Raw genomic sequence first — 21,995 nt, forward strand, 5'->3', positions numbered from 1 at the left:
AGAGAAAGATGTGTCTATGTAAAAAAAAAAAGATCTGAGTTCATGAGTCAGCAGAGCTCTCTTTTGAGGAAATTGGTTTCTATTTGACTGCATGACTTTAACAAAGCCAATGGGAGGCACCAAGCTGTAGGTGGCTGCTGCTGCTGTTAGTGCAATTGTAACCTGACACCTCAGGTGGAGTGCTATCGATTAAAGTCCGACACCACAACTCTCTCTTTCATTTTCTCAAGAGCTCTTGCGCTGAAAGGACGAGGAAATATATTATGTTTAATATGAAAACAGCCATTCATTGAAGAGTGCGCAAGGTAATAAGCAGCTAGACTTTCTTCAAGTTGTAATCAAGGAAAGTACCTCAGTTACTACAGTGACAGTAGAGTTGTGGAGCGATGCTGACAGAGGTAGCGCTAGCGGGCAAAGGAAGACAGAGGCGTCCCCCGTTCAGCCTCTCCTCCTGCCTCAGGGCACATTCTCCAGTACGGAAGGTGGGTAAACCCTGACAGCTTAATCCTCACTCCTGGCTTCAAGGGTTTATCCCTGGACCTTTTTCTCTACTTGTTTGCTTTTCTGGCTATCCCCTTTTTCCCACTCTTTCACATCTGTTACTTCTCAGGGCAGTTCATTTGTATCATGGCATGATGTAACATTTGTTTGTGGTCTCTGAGGAAAAGATTGAGAAACTGTTACCGAAAGAGATTGTGTTTGATTTGGAGAAATTGTTCTAGAGAGCTGTAGCATGCTGTGTTTTTGTTGTTGTACACCGGATTAAAGCAGTTGTTCCTGACAGTTCTATTTAGGGAATGCAGTAACAGTTTGTTTTGCTGATAATCTCGAGACTTTTGTAAATAAATGACACAAGTGGGTTACTATTGTTTGCTGCTTTTAAATGTCAGCAGCCACATTTATTAACAAAAGATTAATACTGTAGCGGCAGAGGAAAGTTATACATAATGTGAGATACTGTATGGCAGTAACTTTAGTAATTTAGTAATAGAAGACGTTGTGCCCAAGTTAAACTGTACTGCCTCACCAGGAAATGTAAGAAATAAAATGACCATGCTGAAACAACATAGATCAGTCTATGCTTTTCTGGGATTTCAATTTGTAGTAATTGTGGTTATTGCAGAATATTTTCAAATACTGATCTACAGCTCTACCTTTTCAGTACAAGTGTTTAAGTGAAATATAATGTATCCTGTCTGTGGTTGGGTGTGATGTACTCCCAGGAGTTAATCTGATCTACTTTAGCTTTCCAACCTCTCAGCAACCAAAGTGACATAATGTCCTATAATCTCTTGCAGGCGTATTCCCAGGATGCATACCTCAAAGGAAATGATGCGTACAGCGGAAATGCCCAGAACATCCCCGAGCCCCCTCCGATATGCTACCCACGGATAGAAGTTAAGGCTGCGGGCATGGCTCAGACATCAGAGCCCGCCGCAGTCATTGAGACCGCCCAAGGTCCGGCTCAGGGACCAGAAAGAAGAGGGGGAGTGGAAGAGAAAAGCTCCAGGGTTGAAATCCCTGTTCCGCCATCGCCTACAATCCAACAGACGTCAAAGTCTCAGACAGTGGCGTGTGTCTGCAATGACAATGTGAGGACAGTAGCCATGCCTCCTGATCCAGTTGACAGGGGGTCCTGGGTGGCTCGGGCTGGACCCAGCCACAGGACAGAGGAAAATCGGTACAGTCCTTCAAAGGATTCAGGCTCAGCTAAACCAAGACTCCTTATTCCCTCAATACCTGGGGGTGCACAGTTGAAGTACCCCTCTTCCCATCCCACGGAAAGCTCAGGCTACTCCCCTTCATCAAAACCTGGTCCGATCTATCCTGACACGTTGTCGTCACCTGTACGGGCCGCTGCTGCCTCACCGGACACGTTCTCCACTGCCATATCACCCAGCGCCAACCAATACGTACCCTCTCCCACAGCCCCCTCCCTCTCTCCACATCAGAACATAGACTGGAAAAACTACACAACCTATAAGGACTATATTGACGCCAAGAGGCTGCACACGTATGGCTGCCGCACCATACAGGAACGCTTGGACAGCTTGCGGGCAGCTGCTAATTCCAGCTCCGCTTACACACAGCAACGTACACAGTCTCCTCCTAGCACCAGTCCAAGAGCGGAACTGGGCTCCCAAGCTAGAAGGAAAAGCACCTCCAATGAGCGCGAGGTAGATTCTTATAGCCAGGGCACTTCAGTCACTCCATTACGTAGCGTTTCCCAAGAGAGGCTTGGAAATGGGGCAGACCGGTCAAGACCAATCAGGAATTGGCCAAGGAGTGCTTCCGAGGATGCTCTGCCTTTCTCAAGCCCCACAGGAGTGCACAAACCTCGGGCGAGGTCTTGTGACTACCTGGGGCAGCAGCCTGGAGAACCAGGTGGCTTGGCAGTGTTTGGAGATAGAGTAGGGTTGGAGGACCGGTTGTTGCTGTGTCGGGGAGAGGATGCCAGAGCTAGCAGGCAGGGAACAGGAGTAAGAGCTTTACCTCATCTAAACAGGAGTCTCACTGGACAGGGGGAAGAAGGGCGAGAAGGTGGATTATCCAACTCGTCTTTAGCTGTTCCTGTGTTTACTAAAGGTACATTGGATTCTGTACCACCATCAAGGACCGACGGTGTCATAATGAGACCGTCACGTCTGCCTGTCAAAAACTCTATCTTAGACCCTTCACCTGCCTTATCCTCCACCAAGACCACAGAGCCTCTTAAAGACCAAAGAGCTAACATCATGGCCAACCACCTGGGCTACTCCTCGCCTCTGCACCTGCAGCTCAGAGACAGGGCTGATAGTCTGAAACTAGAGAGCAGGTTAGAGGCTGGGTTGGCAGCCAGGTCCTCCTCTTGCTCTGGTACTTCCTCTAAACTGCCCATGCAGAGACAGCAACCAAGTTTAGATGTTGCTTCTTCTTCTGGTTTCTCCACCACTAATGGAGCTGTGACTCAAAAGCCAAAAGTCAGAGAAATCTCCAGCTCCACCGGCGCTCTTATACGGACTAATGGCAGTCTGGCAGAGGGCGTACAAGGCCTGGAGGCAACAGTCGTTGTTTTAAGAAGGGACAAAAACTCCGGACATCCCCACATCCGCCCTCCATCCTATGTACTAGCTGTTAATGACCAGGGAGGAGTGACACACAAGTCACCACCATTGGTGAAGGCAGGCTCTGCCGATGGAGCTATATGCTGGACATCAAATGACAGCTTTAGGGAGATGCATCTCAGAAGGCTGGGAGACACACGACATAAGTCTGGCTCCAACAACTTGGATGACTCCCTGGATTCTATCCCATTCATAGGTAAGACTGCTCTAACCTTATTTTTAAATGCTTCCTATTTATATAGCAACACCAGTAAAAATGATTGTCCTGTGAAACAAATGCAAGTTTTATGCAAGAAGTCTTGGCTCTCTCTTTAGCCAAAGAGTCTTTAGCCAATTTGAATCCAGTACGGGCTTGACAACAGACCAAAATGTGTCTCAAGGATCAACTATCGAAAGTTGCTTGGTCAGATCCTAATCTTGTTTACGCGTTGATGTGACGTTTCCTTATCTAAATCAGGAAATGCTGTAGATGCAAATCAGGACACATAAGACTGTATTTCACAGCTGATTGTGCAACGTTTGGCTTATTTTGTTACTTGGAAAGAAAACGGTTTTGTGTAAAAACATTTGTATTTTATTTTCAATTATATTATAAAAAAGTACTGGTGTGAAAGAAATACCCAGCCCGTATGAACAGTAGATGAAAAGTGGGCATTATTTTCATAGGATAGATTTATATTTAAAAATGCAATGATGGGTTTGACATGCTCTGATGCTTGTAGCATTTGAAAGAGAGAATAACTCAGCTGCAGTGGCAAAGAACAAGGTGTGTCCGTGTATTATGTTCAAAGCATGTTAGAGGAAGTTCGGATAGATGCAGTTTAAAAGGTGGACATTCTCAATGCTTTTATTGGTAGAGCATGCTGTAAACTTAACAGTTCTAAGGTGGCTATCTGGTATTTCCATCATATATTAGTGGGTCGTACTTCAATGTGGTTGTACTTTTAATATATCCCTGTTTTCTACAGTAAGCACTCCTCTCTCCATAGAACCCAAAATATAAAAAAATAACCTCAGGCCCCCTAATGCTTCAAGGGTTGGTCAATTAATTCAAAAAGAATGCATGAAAAATCAAGTTTGAGCTATTTCATTGTGGCCTTACTTATCATACTACAAGGACACATATTGTGTCGAAATGTCACAAACTGTTTAAAATACCCAAGGAATTGTGTTTACTTTTGAAAACAGTGTTTGATTTTAGAACAGTTCTTTTTTTGTATTACTAAAAAACAACACTGTTGCCTTTGTTAACCCTAAGGTCATCAAGGCAGTGTGATTTAGGCATACTGACTTTACTGTGTTTACAGACACAGCAGACCATGTTATTTGGGTATTCAAATGCTAAAATTAATTAATTCCTTGCGACATTTTGAACTCAGGGTGACATTGAGTCAGGTGTTTGATTATATGACAGCATTATACTGTACTGCGGGCGAGCATGACATATTCAAACCACCCCTTTGGCATCTGAGTAGAGCAGCGCACACACACACTCATACACAGAGCTGCTCTCCAACTCACTACACCCCCCACCCCCTTGCTGAAATGTCTCATATTTCCCCCTGAATAGTACAGCAAAAGAAACCCAAGAACATTGTCCCTAATGAACTGTGACATGATGGAGAAATACGAGCATTCCTGCAGCTTCAATTAGATTTCATAGTACAGTCCCAAACAATAAGTGGAACAACTGCTGCACATAGCTAACATTTTGTACTGGGAACAGATGACAACGTGTACTGCTTGTATGTGCAAAATGTCACGTACTCCCTAATGAGAAATTGGCAATTTGTTGTGTTTTTCCTAAGAAAACTAAATACATTCATCACAAAGCAAATGCATCACCATCTAACTTGTGTTTGTGGCCCTGAACCTGGAAATTCATTTCCAGCACTATTTCCCTATGTAGACACAAAAACGCCTCTGCTCTCGCTTTTAAGTTCTCTACATTTAGATAATGATTAGATCAGATTACAACATCAGCACTGTGGTCAAGTGAAGTGTTGTATACATGATATGGGCAAACCTTTGAGGAATAGTCATTCTGGGAAATGTGTTTTTGCCAACAGTTAAATATCAATATGTTGTTTATAAGCTTAGTATAAAGACGGGAAGCTGGGTAAACAGCTAGGTTGTCTCGGTACATAATTAAAAAAACATCCCCCTAAAAAACACCTCTAAAGCAGTTATTAAAACCCATCTTCTTGTTTGTTTACGTACAAATGTTTAAAAAAAACTTGAAATTGTGCTTCTACCTGTGGTTTTTAGCTGTACTCTTCCTCTTTACTATTCATTAGCTAAGTGTGCTCTCAGAAAGGATGCCAGAAAGTCACTGTGCTCTTCAAAGAAATACTTTGCAACCTACAGTAGTTAGGATTTTGTCACCTTAGACACAATCTGACTGCTTCTCTGTGTTCCACTCTTTATGCTAAGCAAAGCTTAAGCTTTCCTTACTGTCGATATTTAAACTTGTATCTATTGCACAATACTATGCACAATTAAAAACAAGTTTCCCTCTACAATGGCATTCCTTATTTGCTTCCCACTCTGAATGCGGTTAGCAAGGAAACACGAGGTATAAGGAATTTCAAGAAAATAAGCAAAGAACACTTTGTACAACATAAAGGAAAATATATGAGAGTGGGATGGGTCTCTTCTTCTACCTCTATGCAAAAAGTGAATAACTATTTGATTTATAGGTCTGCATTTTCAGTTTGAAGCCCAGTCAACTTTGATCCCCTTAACTAACAAGAAATTGTAATTGTACATGACTTACTCTGCCGTTTTCCAAGAAATAGGATATAGATATATATAAATAAGTGATTACATGGAATAGGCATCTGCCAGCCAGGGCAGAAAATGAGGTGTGCAGTTTCATGGGACATGACTTTGAGAGAAATTTGACAGCAGCGGTTTTCACCAAACTAACAAGCAGACCAGGTCACAGACTGTTCTCTCTCCTGCCTTCTGGGAGGAGAGAGAGGAGCTTCAAGTCACGGACAAACAGACTCAAAAACAGTTTCTACCCCTGGGCCGTCAGGCTGCTCAACCACCACACATAATGCAATAACTGTAACCATTCTCACACATACACACACTTTTAAATGCACTTTATACACTATTTTTTATATCAATATTTTTAACTATTTATTCCCCCGTATGATTGTATGTTGTCTGTCCTATTGCCGTGTTTTTTAGTGTTATGTATTTGTTTGTATTTTTTGCACACCGGGACAGAGTTGCACTCTGAATCTCGTTATACTCTGTGTATAATGACAATAAAAGGCTCTAAAATCTAAAATGTGCCATTTAAAGTTGTTGCACGGAAATATTAAGATTTGCATCAATGGATAGAAATGAGTCTTCTTTTATTTTCTGATTGACTTTTTTCAGTTTATTTTTTGTGCTGAGGGCAGTTTATAATAATATATATATAATTGTTTGATTAAATAAGGTATGAAGTGCTGTACTAAAGGATTGTTAATAGTGGTAATGTTACATTAGGTTTTGCCTTCTTTTTTTTTTACAGTCACCACTGTCACAGATATGATTCATTGTATGCTTCTCTTCATTTGTTTTTAGGGCTTGCCATCTTGCTGATATTACATATCACAAGTTATGACACAGCTGTGACTGTGATGTAATGTTAGCTGACTACCTGTGTGTGTTTAAAGGGAAGGTGTGTTCCAGCTTATCGGAACAGAAACACCTCTCTACTAGCTGACTGCACGTCTGTCTGCCTTACTTTCCCCCCCAGCATGCGCCATTATCATAACGTTTTATTACCATCTGCTGCAATGTTTATTCAAGTAGAGATTAATTAGACTTTGTTTTTAGATGATTTTATTTACATGAAACATTGCAGCTGAATTTATGACAAAAATGTATAAGAGTTCATGCCAATCTAATGTACTTCTCCACACAGTGGAGAAATACCACAAAGTGGGTCTGCTAGTCGTGAACCATTGATTTTTTTCCCTTCTTTTTTGTGCTAGCATCAATAACTAGTTAGCTAGCTATTGATATGCCGATAGCTTGGGAAGTAACACTCGGGTACTGGTAGAAAAATATGAAAAGAGAAGCATTTTCCAGTTTTCAAAATCAATCAACATTTTATCATTCCAATGGTTTTCTGGCTTGCATCAAATAAACATAATAAGCGCGTTTTGACACGGAGCCTTCTTCAGAGCGCTTAAGACTCCATGCCCAAAACATAAGCAAGTGTTTATTGTGATGTGAGCCAATGAACCAGTGGAATGATAGTGCTTTGTCCTCATTGACTTTGGAAACTGGGATATGCAACTCTTTCAAATATTTTTGAAATTTTGTTCATTTGAATTTGTATAGCACTCCAGCGTAATATTACTGTCACTGCATCCCAAATTAGATGAGTTTAGCATACACCCCTTAATAGATGCACTGCAGAAAAAAACTAAGAATTTTTTTGAGAATAACAAAATGTCTTTGTCTTATTTGTATAGCAAAAAAAGCTGCAAATATTTTGTGAATTTGCCCTTTTCTTGCGCTGTACCTAAATCATAATCTTTCCATCCTCAGATGAACCATCGAGTCCAAGTACTGACCAGGACAGTACACACATTCCTGCCTCCGCTGTTATATCCACAACGCCCATCATCACCACCATCCCTCCCAGCCCAACCGTTCCGGCCCCTTTCATTCGACGCCAGCTGTCACATGACCAAGGTATGTTTATGTCAAAGCCGCAAAATGAGGCGTATAACAATTATTGACATGCCCGAATCAATTGGAAACAGTTACAAATAATTTCCTACTCCTCCTTTAATAGATTCTCTACGTCTCACAATCATCGAGTCAGATTCTGGTACTAAAACAGAGCGGTCCAAGTCATATGATGAAGGCCTCGATAACTACCGGGAAGAAAGCAAAGGGTAACCCACAACAGCGTTGACGCAAATATGAATAAAGGCTTGATTGTGGAAATAACACTCTTTAAATAACTTAACCTCTTCTTTTCCATTTAGAAGGGGCTTGATACCTGGTCTGAAAAATCTTAGGAAGGTGAGTTCAGTCCCTTTTTTTTTATCTAGCATTAGTTTGCTTAGTGATGCTTAGTATGTGCACACCTGCCATACGAGAGGTCTATCTGTATATCCTGGTTTAAACGTTTATCAGCTCATTAGTTCACACCCAGAAGATAAAACTTCTCACATTGAAATATGAAAATGTTATTGGAAAAAAGGCATGGATTTATTATTATTATTATATTGACTGTTTCTCTGTATTGAAATCCACCTAATAATAATAATAATAATGGGTTCCATTTATAAAGCACTTCATATTTGATTTCAAATCCCGAAGTGCTACAAGTAGTGAGCATGAACAGTATAAATAAACATTACACAACACGGTAGAATTAATAAAAAGCAATAAAAAATAAAAAATAAATAAAAGGGTGATAAAAAGGTCTAGGCAAAGGCTCTTTTGAATAAATAGCATGGACAATTCTACTGTCAATCCTTAATTAAAACGCTGGTGATGACATACGTCATTCTTTCTCTCCATATTTGGATGTATTCAACAGAACACTTTAGTCTTTGGTATGTTTTCTAGGCTTACATTATTTTCTTATCCATCCCAGGCGTTGGACAGGTCATCCAAAGATTCGGGTTCAAGGAGGGACTCTTCATCAGACATCTTCTGTGACGCCACCAAGGAGGGTTTTATGCATTTCAAACAGCTGAACACAGATAAGGGCAAGGTGTGGACCGTCTCTGTTTTATTTTCTGTACTGTATGTTTCAACGATTGCACCAGTTTGTCCTCCTTGTATGAGGTCTCTTAAAGGCAGTGATTGTGTGTTATGATGCCAACAATACAAATGTTTACAGAAATGGCCTCCACTTTGTTTTGTAAATGTGTCTCCTCTTCATGACCTATTTCTGCAGCGCGTTGGAGGAGGTATGCGTCCATGGAAACAGATGTACGCTGTGTTGAGAGGCCCCTACCTCTGCCTGTACAAAGACAAAAAGGAGGGGCAGGCTCATGCCAACTGCCAAACAGTGGACGAGCCCCTGCCAATCAGCATCAAGGCCTGTCTGATTGACATCTCGTACAGCGACACGAAGCGAAAGAACGTGCTAAGGCTGACCACGTCCGACTGCGAGTACCTGTTCCAGGCCGAGGACCGGGAGGACATGCTGGCCTGGATCAGAGTCATACAGGAGAACAGCAACCTGGATGAGGAGGTGAGAGGAGAACCGCAAGAACCACAAGAACCACACATAGAGTGCTAGCCCGTTCAAGCTAACTGTTACTACACTAAGTGAAGAGGGCGTCTCCGCCCTCCTCTCACTACAGACATTTAATTCCTTACCTGTATATCGTCCAGTTAGTTTGAGTGCTCCCGTTCAAGCTAACTGTTACGGCGCTAGTGAAAGAGTGTCTTCGCCCTTCCACGGCGCACAATTGGTTCCTGTGCCATCCTCCAGTTAGCCGAGTGCTCTGGCTCATAGCTAACTTACTACAGCGTTAGGGAAGAGAGTGTTTCCGCTCCCCTCTCCTTGCACACAGTTGGTTTCTGTTCCATCCTCCAGTTAGCTGAGTGCTCTCGCTCAAAGCTAACTCGCTACAGCGCTAGTGACGAGAGTGTTTCCGCTCCCCTCTCCCTGCACACAGTTGGGTTCTGTTGTATCCTCCAGTTAGCTGAGTGCTCTCGCTCAAAGCTAACTCGCTACAGCGCTAGTGAAGAGAGTGTTTCCGCTCCCCTCTCCCTGCACACAGTTGTCTTAAGAACCATTCCATCTCCAGTTAGCAGAGTGCTTTCGCTCAGGCTAACCCGCTACGGCGCTAGTGGAGAGAGTATTCCCGCTCTCCTCTCACAGCATACATACCACTAACTGACCACACACTTGTTCGCACCCCAGTTAGCAGAGTGCGTACGCTCACGCTAACTACTTTGTGCTCACTCCCCTCCATTGTGGAGTTTGTTTCCTGGCCAGTTATTTACAGTCAGCTGAGTGCTTCCCCTAAGAGTGGCGCTATGTTTAACGGCTGTAACACCTGTATGGCTTCTCTGCAACCAGAGGATGGCCATGACCTTTGCCCCTCTTGTCTTGGCCTCGAGCATCTGAGGGAGGGCCTTTCGGAGGACTCGTGCATGAATTGTACCATCATGCCTCGTGCGGTAAGAGCTGCTAGACTAGCCAGGGTTGAACTACTGACTGAGGGTGGCCTTCCCCCTGCACAGTCGACTACATCCCAACCTACCCGTCCTAGGCGTCGGGCAGCAGAGGCTGCGGGTGCCCCGCCCAAGAAAAGGACTAAGCCTGATAGGCTGTCCTCTAGGGTGGACCGACTCACTACTGAGGTTGCCCAGATGAAGTCAATCCTCTTGGCTCTCCATTCTGGTGTCCGTACAGAGCACGCCGCTGCACCCAGTCCACCCAGCCCACCCATGCCTGAACTGATTCCAGAGGACGATGTGTTCTCATTGGCAGCTTCAGCCACTCAATTTAATGAGTATGAAGGAGAGGGCCCGTCCCAGGCTTCTGGGCCTGGCTCCTGTACCTCAGATCATGTATCCTCGGGGGGGGCGGATGTCGGCTCCATGAGTACCGTCATCCGCATGGCACTGGCTCGCCAGCAGTTGGATGTACAGCAGCCCGAAACAGTGCCTAGCAGTGCGTTCTTCAGGCGCACTTTGGCACCCGCCACCCTTGCAGTTCCTCCCTCTTGTGAGTATCTGAGGGAGTTACATGCATGCTGGAGGGACACTAAGACTTTTTCCCGTCTTAGACTTATGGCCGAGCCCTAGCAGCCATGCAAGATGCGGCAAAGGTCGGCCTTGATCACATGCCGGCTGTGGAGCCTACCATTGCTTCCCTCATAGTTTCCCCTGATGAAGCTCTGAGGTCGGAGGCCAGGTGCCCTCGACCCCAATGTCGGGTCACTGATGACCTGCTCACTAAGGCTTACGATACAGCGGCACGCATGGGCCGTATAGGCAATTCCCTCTCTCACCTCATGCTCGCCCTCTCAGCTTCCCTGCAGCAGGAGGCTCTTAGCGCTTCTGCTACCAGCCTCAGTGACGCCTCATTACAGGCGTTTGCTCTGATGTCAAGAGAGCTTGGGCGCCTGATGTCCACTCTCGTCCAGACTCGTCGCCAGGTTTAGCTGGCACAGTCACCTTTATCAGAGGCATGTAGGAGGACTCTCCTTGCTGTCCCAGTGGAGCCCGGGGAACTGTTCGGTTCAGCTGCCATACAGGTGCTTGAACAGACTGTCCAAGCTAGTCAGACCAGGCAACAGTTCTCAGCTCTTCGCAGAGACATGCCCCCCCCCGGTAGGCCGAGAGGCTCCGCATCTGCCTTCCGAGGCCGCTCCCGTCCACCAGCTCAGCCCGGTACCCGCCAGGGACCTCAGTATCCCACGAGGGGGCCGGCCCGCTACGGTCCTGTTAACTCGCCACCAAGGCAGCCTCGGTATCCGGTGCCTAACCATCGCCCCCCCAGAGCCTCCAGAGGCCGGGGGGCCAAAGGGGGTGAGGGTCTGGGGCCGGCTGTCGGTTATTTCTCCCAGCAGCAGCTCAACTACTGGGTAGCTCAAGCTTCAGACCCCTGGGTGGTTTCCACCTTAACCCAAGGGTACAAGCTTCAGTTCCGACGCCGACCCGCAGCCATCAGCCGGGTCAAAAATGACCACCATAAGCGACCCGGCAAAAGAAATCGCCCTAAACCAGGAGCTGTCAGTCCTCCTTGCCAAAGGAGCAATCGAGCCTGTAGACCCCATCTCAAAGCCCCATCTCGGGCTTCTACTCGACCTACTTCCTGGTAAGGAAGAAAGGCGGTGGACTTCGCCCAATCCTAGATCTAAGGGGACTCAACAAGTTCCTAAAGATCTTACCTTTCCATATGCTGAGCACAGCGGACGTTCTTCGTACCGTTGCCAGGGGGGAATGGTTCACGTCCATCGATTTAAAGGACGCTTATTTTCATGTGCCTATTGTACCTCATCACAGGCAGTTTCATCGCTTTGCCTTCAGAGGCCGTCATTTTCAGTTCAGGGTGCTCCCATTCGGACTCTCCCTCTCCCCAAGGGTGTTCACCAGGTGTGTCGCGGCAGCCCTATCACCCCTGCTGTCCTGTTTTGCCACACCGCACCCCAGTGGCAGTGGTCTGTTCTGGACGGCACGGAACATATCAATGTGCTAGAGCTACGAGCTGTGCACCTAGCACTCAGGCACTTCCTGCCATACCTAAGGGGGAGGCATGTGCTTGTCCGCTCGGACAACACTACAGCGGTGTACCATATAAACCACCAAGGGGGCACCAAATCTGCACGCTTGCTAGAGGTGTCCCAGACTCTCCTGACCTGGGCAGCTCCTTGCCTGGCCAGCCTACGGGCAATGTATCTGCCCGGAGAGCAGAACCAAGTCGCAGACTTCCTCTCCCGTCACAAGCCCCCACCAGGGGAGTGGCGGCTTCATCCAGAGGTGGTGGCCAACATCTGGGGTCTCTTCGGCAGGGCAGAGGTAGATCTCTTTGCCTCGAAGATGTCGACCCACTGCCTCCTGTGGTTCTCCTTGAGCGAGAAAACCAGCCCTTTGGGTCAGGACGCCCTGGCTCATTCATGGCCAGGGTGTCTTCTCTATGCCTATCCACCCCTCCCTCTGATCCTACCAACACTCCTCAGAGTGCTTCATCAGGGCCACAGGCTTCTTTTGGTGGCCCTCTTCTGGCCAGCCAGGACTTGGTTCTCCCTGCTGCACAGACTCTGTTGCGGGACACCTTGGCGTCTCCCCAACAGGAAGGACCTCTTGTCTCAGCTGGAGGGTCAAATATGGCACCCCGACCCCTGCCGCCTCCAGCTGTGGGTCTGGCCACTGGAGGGCCCGACCCACTGCTGAGCGACTGCATAGAGCCTGTCAGGAGGACTATTCTCAATGCGAGGGCACCATCTACTCGTAGACAGTACGAAAACAGGTGGAAACTGTTCTCTGACTGGTGCCAAGGGCGAAATGAGGACCCAGTACATTGCTCGGTGCCTACTATCCTTGAGTTCCTACAGTCCCTCCTGGATGACGGCCGGTGTCCCGCTACCGTCAGGGTGTATGTGGCTGCTATATCAGCCCAACATGCAAAGGTTGACAACAGTACAGTGGGGAGCCATAGACTGGTATCCCTCTTTTTAAGGGGAGCACTGAGACTTCGCCCCCCGAACATCCCAAGGGCCCCTTCATGGGATCTGCCCTTGGTGCTGAATGCCCTATGTTCGCCTCCCTTTGAACCCTTGTTAGAGGCAGAACTGAGGTGGCTCTCAGCCAAGACTGCTTTTCTTCTTGCCATCACCTCAGCAAAGTGTGTAAGCGAGCTTCATGCCTTGTCTGTAAACAGCTCGTGTCTGAGGTGGAACTCAGATGGCTCAGGTGTCACCTTATGGCCGAACATAGCGTTCCTCCCTAAGGTGCTGACACGCTCTCACTTTAATTGGCCTATCCAGCTGGCAGGGTTTGACCCCCCATCAGGAGAGGGGGAAGAGAGGTCAAGACTCCTATGCCCGGTGAGGGCCCTTAGAGCTTATGTCCAGACTACCGCAGGCAGCTCTTTTTATGTTACGGTGGTCCTAGAAAGGGCCATGCGCTCTCAAAACAGCGCTTGTACCACTGGATCGTGGACGTCATTGCCCAGGCATACAGGGCGAATGACCGTCCCTTGCCACCCAGAGTAAAGTGCCACTCTACCAGGAGTGTCTCCACGTCATGGGCGACCTTGAGAGGTGTGCCCCTGGAGGACATATGTGCTGCGGCCACATGGGCATCTCTGAGCACATTCGCCAGATTCTACAGGGTGAATGTTGCCGCCCCTCACCCGCTGGGTGTGGTCCTCCTGCAGAGTCCGCCTAGACCATCCTTATAAGGTGAGTATTCAGACTTCCTTGTGACTCTGTTGGTATAGGTCATCCAGTGCTAAAGCACCGCCTCTGGCGGTCAGTAGGTATGAAATAGAACGATAGTTACGTATGTAACTACGGTTCTATGAATACTGGATGACCGCCAGAGTTCTTGGTCACTCGGAATTTCGTGTTTCTGCGAGAAGATTCCATAGGACTGAACTCGTCGACGGCACCGGAACTTATACCTTCCGGGTCGTACGAGGTCACACGTGACTTTGTTGATATAAATATTCGACCTACGCATGCGCGAGACAGAAGATATCCAGTGCTAAAGCACCGCCTCTGGCGGTCATCCAGTATTCATAGAACCGTAGTTACATACGTAACTATCGTTTTATAACCTGACAGTGTGACATCACCCTCTGTGTAATTGTCCTCTTGCCCTACAATGATGGTCACATCATCTTGGCCTCCTCCCATTTTAAATCCTGACCCACTTTGCTGTAGCAGGACATTTATTTTTAGCATATTACTATATCCCACATGGTTCCCTTTTTGTGTCTGGGACTGAAATAAAAAGGGTTTTTCTCATGGATTTAGAAATTGGATAAGAAGCTGTTCCCTATCTTGCATAGGGCCCATTGTTTTTTTGTTCATTTGATACACTGCTGTTGACATTCAGAGTAAGACCTGTCACAACAATCCTAAGCATATACTGTGAATACACTGTATTATAATATATCTTGCTATATTCGCCACTGGGTTAAAAATGGCCGTTTTGGAAATATAAGCCCATATTTACCCTCTCTATAGGAGATAGTCCTACCTGTGTCACCTGGGGGGTATACTACGAAGCAGGATTTTCGCTTAGCCGGCTAAATTCAGGGAAAACTCCGGCTTTCCGGTCCTACGAAGCTGGTTCTCTTTATAGCAGGCTAGATCTCCATGGTAACTTATGCTTAGCGGCTAACCTGGTCGGGACCAGGTTAGGTTGCAGGCTAAAAGCTCAACTCAGTGAAAGCACTGCCTGCTGACCAATCAGAGCTCAGTGTGCGGAGTTTAAAGCGATCAAGTCATATTACAGGAGAAAGGAAATACAGAAAAGCTGCCGTCGCAGGAAAGACGGCCGGCAAAAATCACCGACTGTGTGAACGTGAAAATGAATAGAATATCACCTCCCATCTTCAGAGCGTATCTGGCCGTGCAACACTCACAGTGTCACATATTGTATGCAGAAGTATTATTTGAAGCAACACATTAAGTTGACGAAACACTCGAGACAAATGTAATTAAAGTCAGATAGTGTTTTAGACGGGGCAGTGATATCATAAACCTGTTAATGTACGCATTCAAACACTTTTTCTTTTGCCAGCTATATTCACCTTGCAGGTGCAGCTATGTGGCTTTTATCCTGGATAAAGTGTTTAAGTCATGGATGTTTAAAGTTTAACTTCTTCATTTTTGACTAGTATTAAAGTTCACTTTTCATTCAGGAAGTATGACGCTGCGCTGTCAGTACGCTTCTCCATGTTTGTGATTGGTCGAATGCTCCAGATACCACCCCTTTCATGTGAACGCGCACCTAACTAGATAGGAAACGGCTGGCTTGAGCGATCCACTTGATAACCCGCGTCGTAGTACAGTTTAGCGAGAGCGCGTATGTTTTGAATTAGGCCAACCGGCTAACTCAAACATATCCAGGTTAGGTTGAACCAGCTTCGTAGTATAGGCCCCTGATAGCAGCAGGTTATATTAAGGTCTGTTATGTCCCGTTGGAGAGGGGAGGAACTGATGCACACGATGCCTTTACCGTCACATATTGTGTCCTTTGTCGGACGATTTTGGCTTGCAACGATTATGAAAACAACATAATCTAAATAAAACGATTTATTTATTTATTTTTTATTATTATTTTAAAAAAAAAAATGGTATTGGTTTTTCAGTTGAATTATACTTAAAGTTCAGGGTAGTCCATTGTTAAAAACATACTGTTCACATTTTTTTTTTCAATAAATGGATGTTTTCAAAGTAAATGGATAATCGTTTTTAATAATCGTGATATCAATTATTGACCCAAATAATCGAGATTATGATTTTTGCCATAATCGAGCAGCCCTACTCTTCACCCTTTTCTTATCTCTAATTTTCTTCTTTTTATAGAATGCAGTCTTCACCAGCCATGACCTCATCAGCAGAAAGATCAAAGAGTACAACACCTTGATGAGGTAAGGGGGCAAGGAGGTCACATAAAGAAAGGAAGTGGAGAAAGTTAAAGAGAACTTAAAGATGGGGTAGGTAATTTTGGAGAAACCAGCTCGAGTGCGCTAGAATTTGAAAATACACAGCCGGAAGAAATCTGCCACTTCCTTACAGAGCCCCTCCTCCAACACACACGAACCAATGAGGGCACGAGATAAGTTTGTGCACAGATGGAAGGCTGACAGGCAGGTAGGCCATCCAGTTATTTTAGCCGGGCCGGCTAAAATGATTGGTCATTCTTTTTACAGTACTACGGCTTCCACAGATGAAATTTTTTTATGGATTTTTTGTGAAAGCACTTAAGATGTTCATTGCTATTGGGATGTTAAGAGCATTCCATGGAATATAACAAAAAGTGTATCTCGAGCCGGTTTCTCAAACTTACCTACCCCACCTTTAACACAACGATTGGAAAGCTAATGTTGTGTTCATGTCATACCCAGCCCGACAGGAAGCAAGACAGAGCCATCACCCAAACCTTCACGCCAGTCACTGAGCATCAGACACACACTGCTGGGAGGGAAGGGGGACACCAAAGCAACAAGCCCAACCACACCCAAATCTGAGCAGGAGAGGAAGAACATGCACAAAGGTATGAAACCAAACAATTTGTTATATTTGACACCCACCAAATCTGTTACATTTAAAAGTAACAATAGTCTAAATGTCATACTTATTGTACTGTGTGTTTCTCTGTGCACTCAGATGACACAAGCCCTCCCAAGGACAAAGGGACATGGAGGAAGGGCATCCCAGGGCTGATGAGGAAACCTTTTGAGAAGAAACCATCTCCAGGAGTCACGTTTGGAGTGAGGCTGGACGATTGTCCTCCTGCACTGAACAACAAGGTTTGCAATGACTTGAACAAATCGTTATTTTCAGATGATGCTTTAGATGCAATAAGGTAAAGACTCTTTTCATTCCTCTGCATTGTAGTTTGTGCCCCTGATCGTGGAGGTGTGTTGTAACCTGGTGGAGGACAGGGGGTTGGAGTACACAGGCATATACAGAGTGCCTGGAAACAACGCAGCAATCTCACACATGCAGGAGGAGCTCAATAACAAGGGCATGAACGATATCGATATCCAGGATGATGTGAGTGGTCGATCGATCTTTGTTGCTTTATTTAAACTCACCTTGGAGTTTCATATTCTACAGTGGTGCCTGTAATGTGTCTGGGACTGATACAAATGTAGGGGGGTGTGACCTATTCTTCTATTCTTGTGTGCTTAGAAATCATCTTACATCTAATATGTCTCTCATATCCTACTCTCGTGTTTTACAGAAATGGAGGGACCTGAATGTGATCAGCAGTTTGCTAAAGTCCTTCTTCCGTAAACTTCCAGAGCCATTATTCACTAATGGTAAGTTGCTTTTTTCCTAGTAGTGCATGCCACCTAGTGGTCATAAATGAGAACTACAAAGTAGTACATCTGTGAATGCATTTCTATCCACCTCCCGCATCATTTTTTCATTTCTGTGTGCAGATAGGTACGGAGATTTTATAGAAGCCAACAGAACAGTAGACCCAGTGGAGAGACTCAAAGTGCTAAAGCGGCTGGTGAGTTGCCTTGACAATACATTTTGTGCTATTATTATTATTATTATTATTATACATTATCCCTTTTTTTATTCTTAGGGTTACAGTTAGACTTATTTATTAGTTTTGTATGCATTTGGAGTAAGGCTTAGGAAGTCTTCATAGTCAAAGTCCTCATGAAATGCAACATCGTTTTGTGTTTGTTTATCTTTCTCTGCTTATTGCATCATTTCTCTGTTTCTTTTACCAGCTTCATGAGTTGCCGGATCATCATTACGAGACCCTCAAGTTCCTCTCAGCTCATCTCAAAACTGTGGCTGACAACTCAGACAAGAATAAGGTAGATATATAACTTTATACATTTACTTATTATATTTTGATGAGAGAAATTTAATTTGATTAAAATGGTTTTATTGTATGTTAGATGGAACCAAGAAACCTTGCCATCGTGTTTGGTCCCACGCTGGTGCGCACCACAGAGGACAACATGACACATATGGTGACACACATGCCCGACCAGTACAGGATAGTGGAGGCCCTCATTCAGAACGTGAGCATTAACAGCAATTATAGACATTAAACCACACATGTAAAACAGAGAAAACTTCATTGTAATGCTTCTTTTCTTTCCTATAGTATCACTGGTTTTTCACTGAAGAAGGAAATGAAGATCCAGCGGTGGGTTCAGGCTTCACTGCCAATTATTTTGTTATGTCCTCTTTTTAGAGCTGAATTCAATTCAAAATACATGATTGCAATTGTACGTATATGAGTTTGCAAACACAATATAGAAAAACAAACTACAAGATATCATCACGTAAGAACATTTTAAATAAACACGATTTAACAGCCAATCTATCGCTGAACATTAATTCTAACACTAAGGGGAAACGCCAGCTTTTGTACTGCAGCTTTTCCCAGTTCTTATGGCTTCGTTTTTAATTGGTCTTACATACAGATGATATTATAGCATTTTATTAAAAGTCTCCTATTATACTATTTCTAGGCCTATATTATAGGTCTTATATATATAAAATACATGTCTATGAAGTGTTTTGCTCAGAATACCAAAAAGATCACCCATTCTAGCCATGCCTCATACCCCTCTATTTCAGCCCTGTTAGAGAAGTGCTGATTCTGGGTCCGTAGCTTTTAATTTTGCATAAAAGGGGGCCTTTAAAGCAACCCGTTAACACAAACGTTTAGCTTTTAGCGCTACAAATCTCTCTTCAACGTTCTTGTGAATCTGGTCCTCACTGTGTTTCAGACTATGTCCCATTATGGGAGTGCGGTGGAGTCTCAGCCCGTCCCCAACATCGACCACCTGCTCACCAACATCGGCCGTACGGGCACCTCGCAGGGTGAAGTATCAGGTAACGTGCTGCCTTTGGCAGACCGACTCTTTGGTGGGTTCACCTTTCTCTACCCTTTTCTCTGCTGAGTCAAACAGGGAACGGTGTGTAATCCAGTTACAAATGTTGATGATAACGCTGCTTCTTCCCTAGGCCACGCCTCCTCTTTTGCTTCTTTGGCTGTTGCCATTAGATAGAAATGTCTATGGCTAACCATGAGTCCAAATGCCTGTGTGGGTTTCAGTGGGCAATTTACTTGCATCAATAAGAGTTAAAAGGATGCAATAAATTGTTTTGCTTCCTCATTTGCTTTAAGAGATCTGTCCCCCCTACTCGATATTTAACATATTTAGATTTTTCTTTTTTATTCCCCCTATCCCTTTAACACCCGTTTTAGTTAAACTCCACAACCGGGCTGTTTTTTCTCCCTCCCTTTTTCCTGCCTACTGTTGCACTTATAAGGCATGTTCTTTCCCACGTCAGAAATAGATGTTTTTACAGTGAAAGGCGACCTCTGATTCCTCTGTCTCTAGTGAGGCTCTGTCGGGTGTCCTAAAGGCTTTCCCAGCATTCACACATACTGATCTTGACACAGGCCAAGTGGGAGGAGTCTATCACACCATGATGACACTGATGGACTCTATAATGTCCGTGATGGACAGCTGGAACTGTAGGAAGAAGGAGGATTGTTGCCCGCAGTGTAGCTGCCTAGTCTGCAGGAACCCGCAGTTCTGTTAAGTGCCAAAGACAGAAAGAAAAAAAGCAATAAAGAAAGAAACCGGGAGGAAAAGATGAATCGGAGCGGCTACACGGTACTGTGCAGTCTCCGGTGTTGTGGGTTTTCTATCAGTTATACCTAACAAAGGCCGGTGCCACTGTCTCTCCGCTGTCTCTCCTTACTGTCTCGCAAGCTCGCCAACAGGAGAGATAGCATGGTATGGTTCCTACGTCTCCAGTCAGTGTGCACTTGCATATTGTGCCATCATCTGTATTGTAAGGGGTGTATAGGGGGGCTCGGCTATGTCACACAAACAAAGAAAAACAAATTTTAGCTAGCAGGATGAGATGAAGTAGATATGATTACAGAGCAGGTGAGGACTGATCTTAGGTTTTCCTTGCTGACACTCTCTCTCTCATGTAGTGTCCCCTCTTTTCATATAGCTAGCCCCTCTGTGACCCCCCTGTCACTTATTATTGTCACTGTTATATTTTGGTTTCCTCCATTGCCGTCTCTGTCATCACTGTGTCGTTGTTGTCATTGCAGCTCGTGTCACTTTCAGCTTAAAAAGCAGGAAATCAAGGGTTTTGTATAGTTTATCGGTTGACACATGCGTAACTTGGTTTTCAGTGACTTATTCATATCAAGATTTTGACACATTTTAGAGTCTAAAATGACACATAATAAATGTGATGATCCAAATGTTTTCAGTTCAATTGAAGAATTTATTGTCAGGCTAATTCTACCTAGATAAACCTTTTAAACCTCAGGGGTAGATCAGATGAATACCATAGCTGAAAAGTTTCCTTTTTGGAGGATGATATGGTTTTCACATACTTTTGTTACAGAAAAAACTAGTCTTTTTAGGTGAAAATGTAAATGAAATTAAAAAATTTAAAAAACGTATTTGAGCAGGCACACTAAACTTAAATGTGTACAAAATACTCAGCCTTTTCTAGTAGTGGTTTCAGATGTTTCCCACCAATTGGGTTCACGTCTGCATACCTGGATATCCATCACCATCCTTGTGTTGCATGGAACATTATCTGCGTGTTGTGTTTGTCGCTAAAGTTGCACTCAGTATCACTAAGAAACATAAGAACAGTTTATAACTATCTTTACTTGGCGTGTGTTGTGGAAGAACGTCACATGTAGATGTGGACCTGAGTGCAACGTAGAGCTCATCTGCCCTGTGTGAAGCATGGCCTGTCGTCTGCTCGTGTGTGTGTGCCCACGCGTCTCGTCTGCTGTGTTTTCACCCCCCTTCTCATCAACATTGTTCTCTTTTCCTTTCTTTTCCTCCCTGATTCATTTCCCCCCGTTGCACCTTGTACATCTGGCCATCTTAGTTTTGAAATTATCTAACATGTCCTTCTCTTTTACCCACAGATTCACCCACTAGTGACTCAGCGAAATCAAAGGTGAGTGTGTGTGTGTGCGCTGTGTTAACCCTCTCAGGCCACTGTGTGTAGGATGACAGGAGGTAGGTGACAAGCAGGAAAGAATGCTTCCAACACCAGACAAGATCAGCATAAAAAAAAAACTACATTTAAAGTTTTTTCACACGCAAAAAAAACGTACCTCCTGTGCTTTGTCTTGGCCCAATGCAGATGGTTTTGGCTGATGCGCCCAGTGTAGTTATACAACTTTTCTGCTTCTACCCTAATATAATCATTTGAAAAAAATGGTGGTGCATACTTGCATTTAAGAAGTTAGAAGCAACAGCTATCTACAAAAATAAGCGTTGTCTTTTTTCTATCATAGTGCTATCGTTCACAATTCAAATTGGCATACCTCAAATTGGATATGTTACAGCCCAACACAGATAGCAAATACGTTGTTGTTTGCCTCGTGGCATGCTCAAAAGATTGCTCCTCCTAGGCGGGAAATAACTAGTTTCTGCATGATTGGAAATACTTTCTACTAAAGGAATAGTCCTAATGAAAACTCTTCTAGAGGATCCAGTATAGATTTGACTGGGAGTGTTTCTGTTTAGCTTTTTAAAATGTAATTCCTCAATGATGTGAGCACCACACTTTACACTTCATTTAGATCTATAGTATCAGGTTGCAAGCAGAAATTCATTCCTAAAGGATATATCCTTTATATATATATATATATATTCATATTGTTTTGATATATATATCAAAA

General features: G+C 44.5%; 1 protein-coding gene across 6 annotated transcripts in view; it reads left to right on the forward strand.

The window, feature by feature from the left end:
- LOC117544656 (rho GTPase-activating protein 21-like) overlaps positions 1-21,995 on the forward strand; it is a 113,246-nt gene that overhangs the window by 87,995 nt on the left and 3,256 nt on the right. For 4 of the 6 annotated variants that reach the window (XM_034213911.1, XM_034213909.1, XM_034213907.1 and 1 more), the window contains 17 exons: positions 1,299-3,300; positions 7,662-7,808; positions 7,912-8,014; positions 8,108-8,144; positions 8,725-8,844; positions 9,031-9,330; positions 16,136-16,200; positions 16,678-16,826; positions 16,940-17,082; positions 17,171-17,329; positions 17,520-17,598; positions 17,722-17,795; positions 18,025-18,114; positions 18,199-18,324; positions 18,411-18,452; positions 19,042-19,147; positions 21,234-21,265. In XM_034213911.1, coding sequence (XP_034069802.1) covers positions 1,299-3,300; positions 7,662-7,808; positions 7,912-8,014; positions 8,108-8,144; positions 8,725-8,844; positions 9,031-9,330; positions 16,136-16,200; positions 16,678-16,826; positions 16,940-17,082; positions 17,171-17,329; positions 17,520-17,598; positions 17,722-17,795; positions 18,025-18,114; positions 18,199-18,324; positions 18,411-18,452; positions 19,042-19,147; positions 21,234-21,265 — 3,774 coding nt within the window. Of the gene's footprint in view, positions 1-1,298; positions 3,301-7,661; positions 7,809-7,911; positions 8,015-8,107; positions 8,145-8,724; positions 8,845-9,030; positions 9,331-16,135; positions 16,201-16,677; positions 16,827-16,939; positions 17,083-17,170; positions 17,330-17,519; positions 17,599-17,721; positions 17,796-18,024; positions 18,115-18,198; positions 18,325-18,410; positions 18,453-19,041; positions 19,148-19,659; positions 20,062-21,233; positions 21,266-21,995 lie in introns of those variants that run through there. The other 2 variants (XR_004568714.1, XM_034213912.1) reach the window with 2 other exon arrangements.

This window comes from Gymnodraco acuticeps, unplaced genomic scaffold, assembly GCF_902827175.1.
Source record: "Gymnodraco acuticeps unplaced genomic scaffold, fGymAcu1.1, whole genome shotgun sequence".
In the NCBI taxonomy this organism is placed as follows: domain Eukaryota; kingdom Metazoa; phylum Chordata; class Actinopteri; order Perciformes; family Bathydraconidae; genus Gymnodraco; species Gymnodraco acuticeps.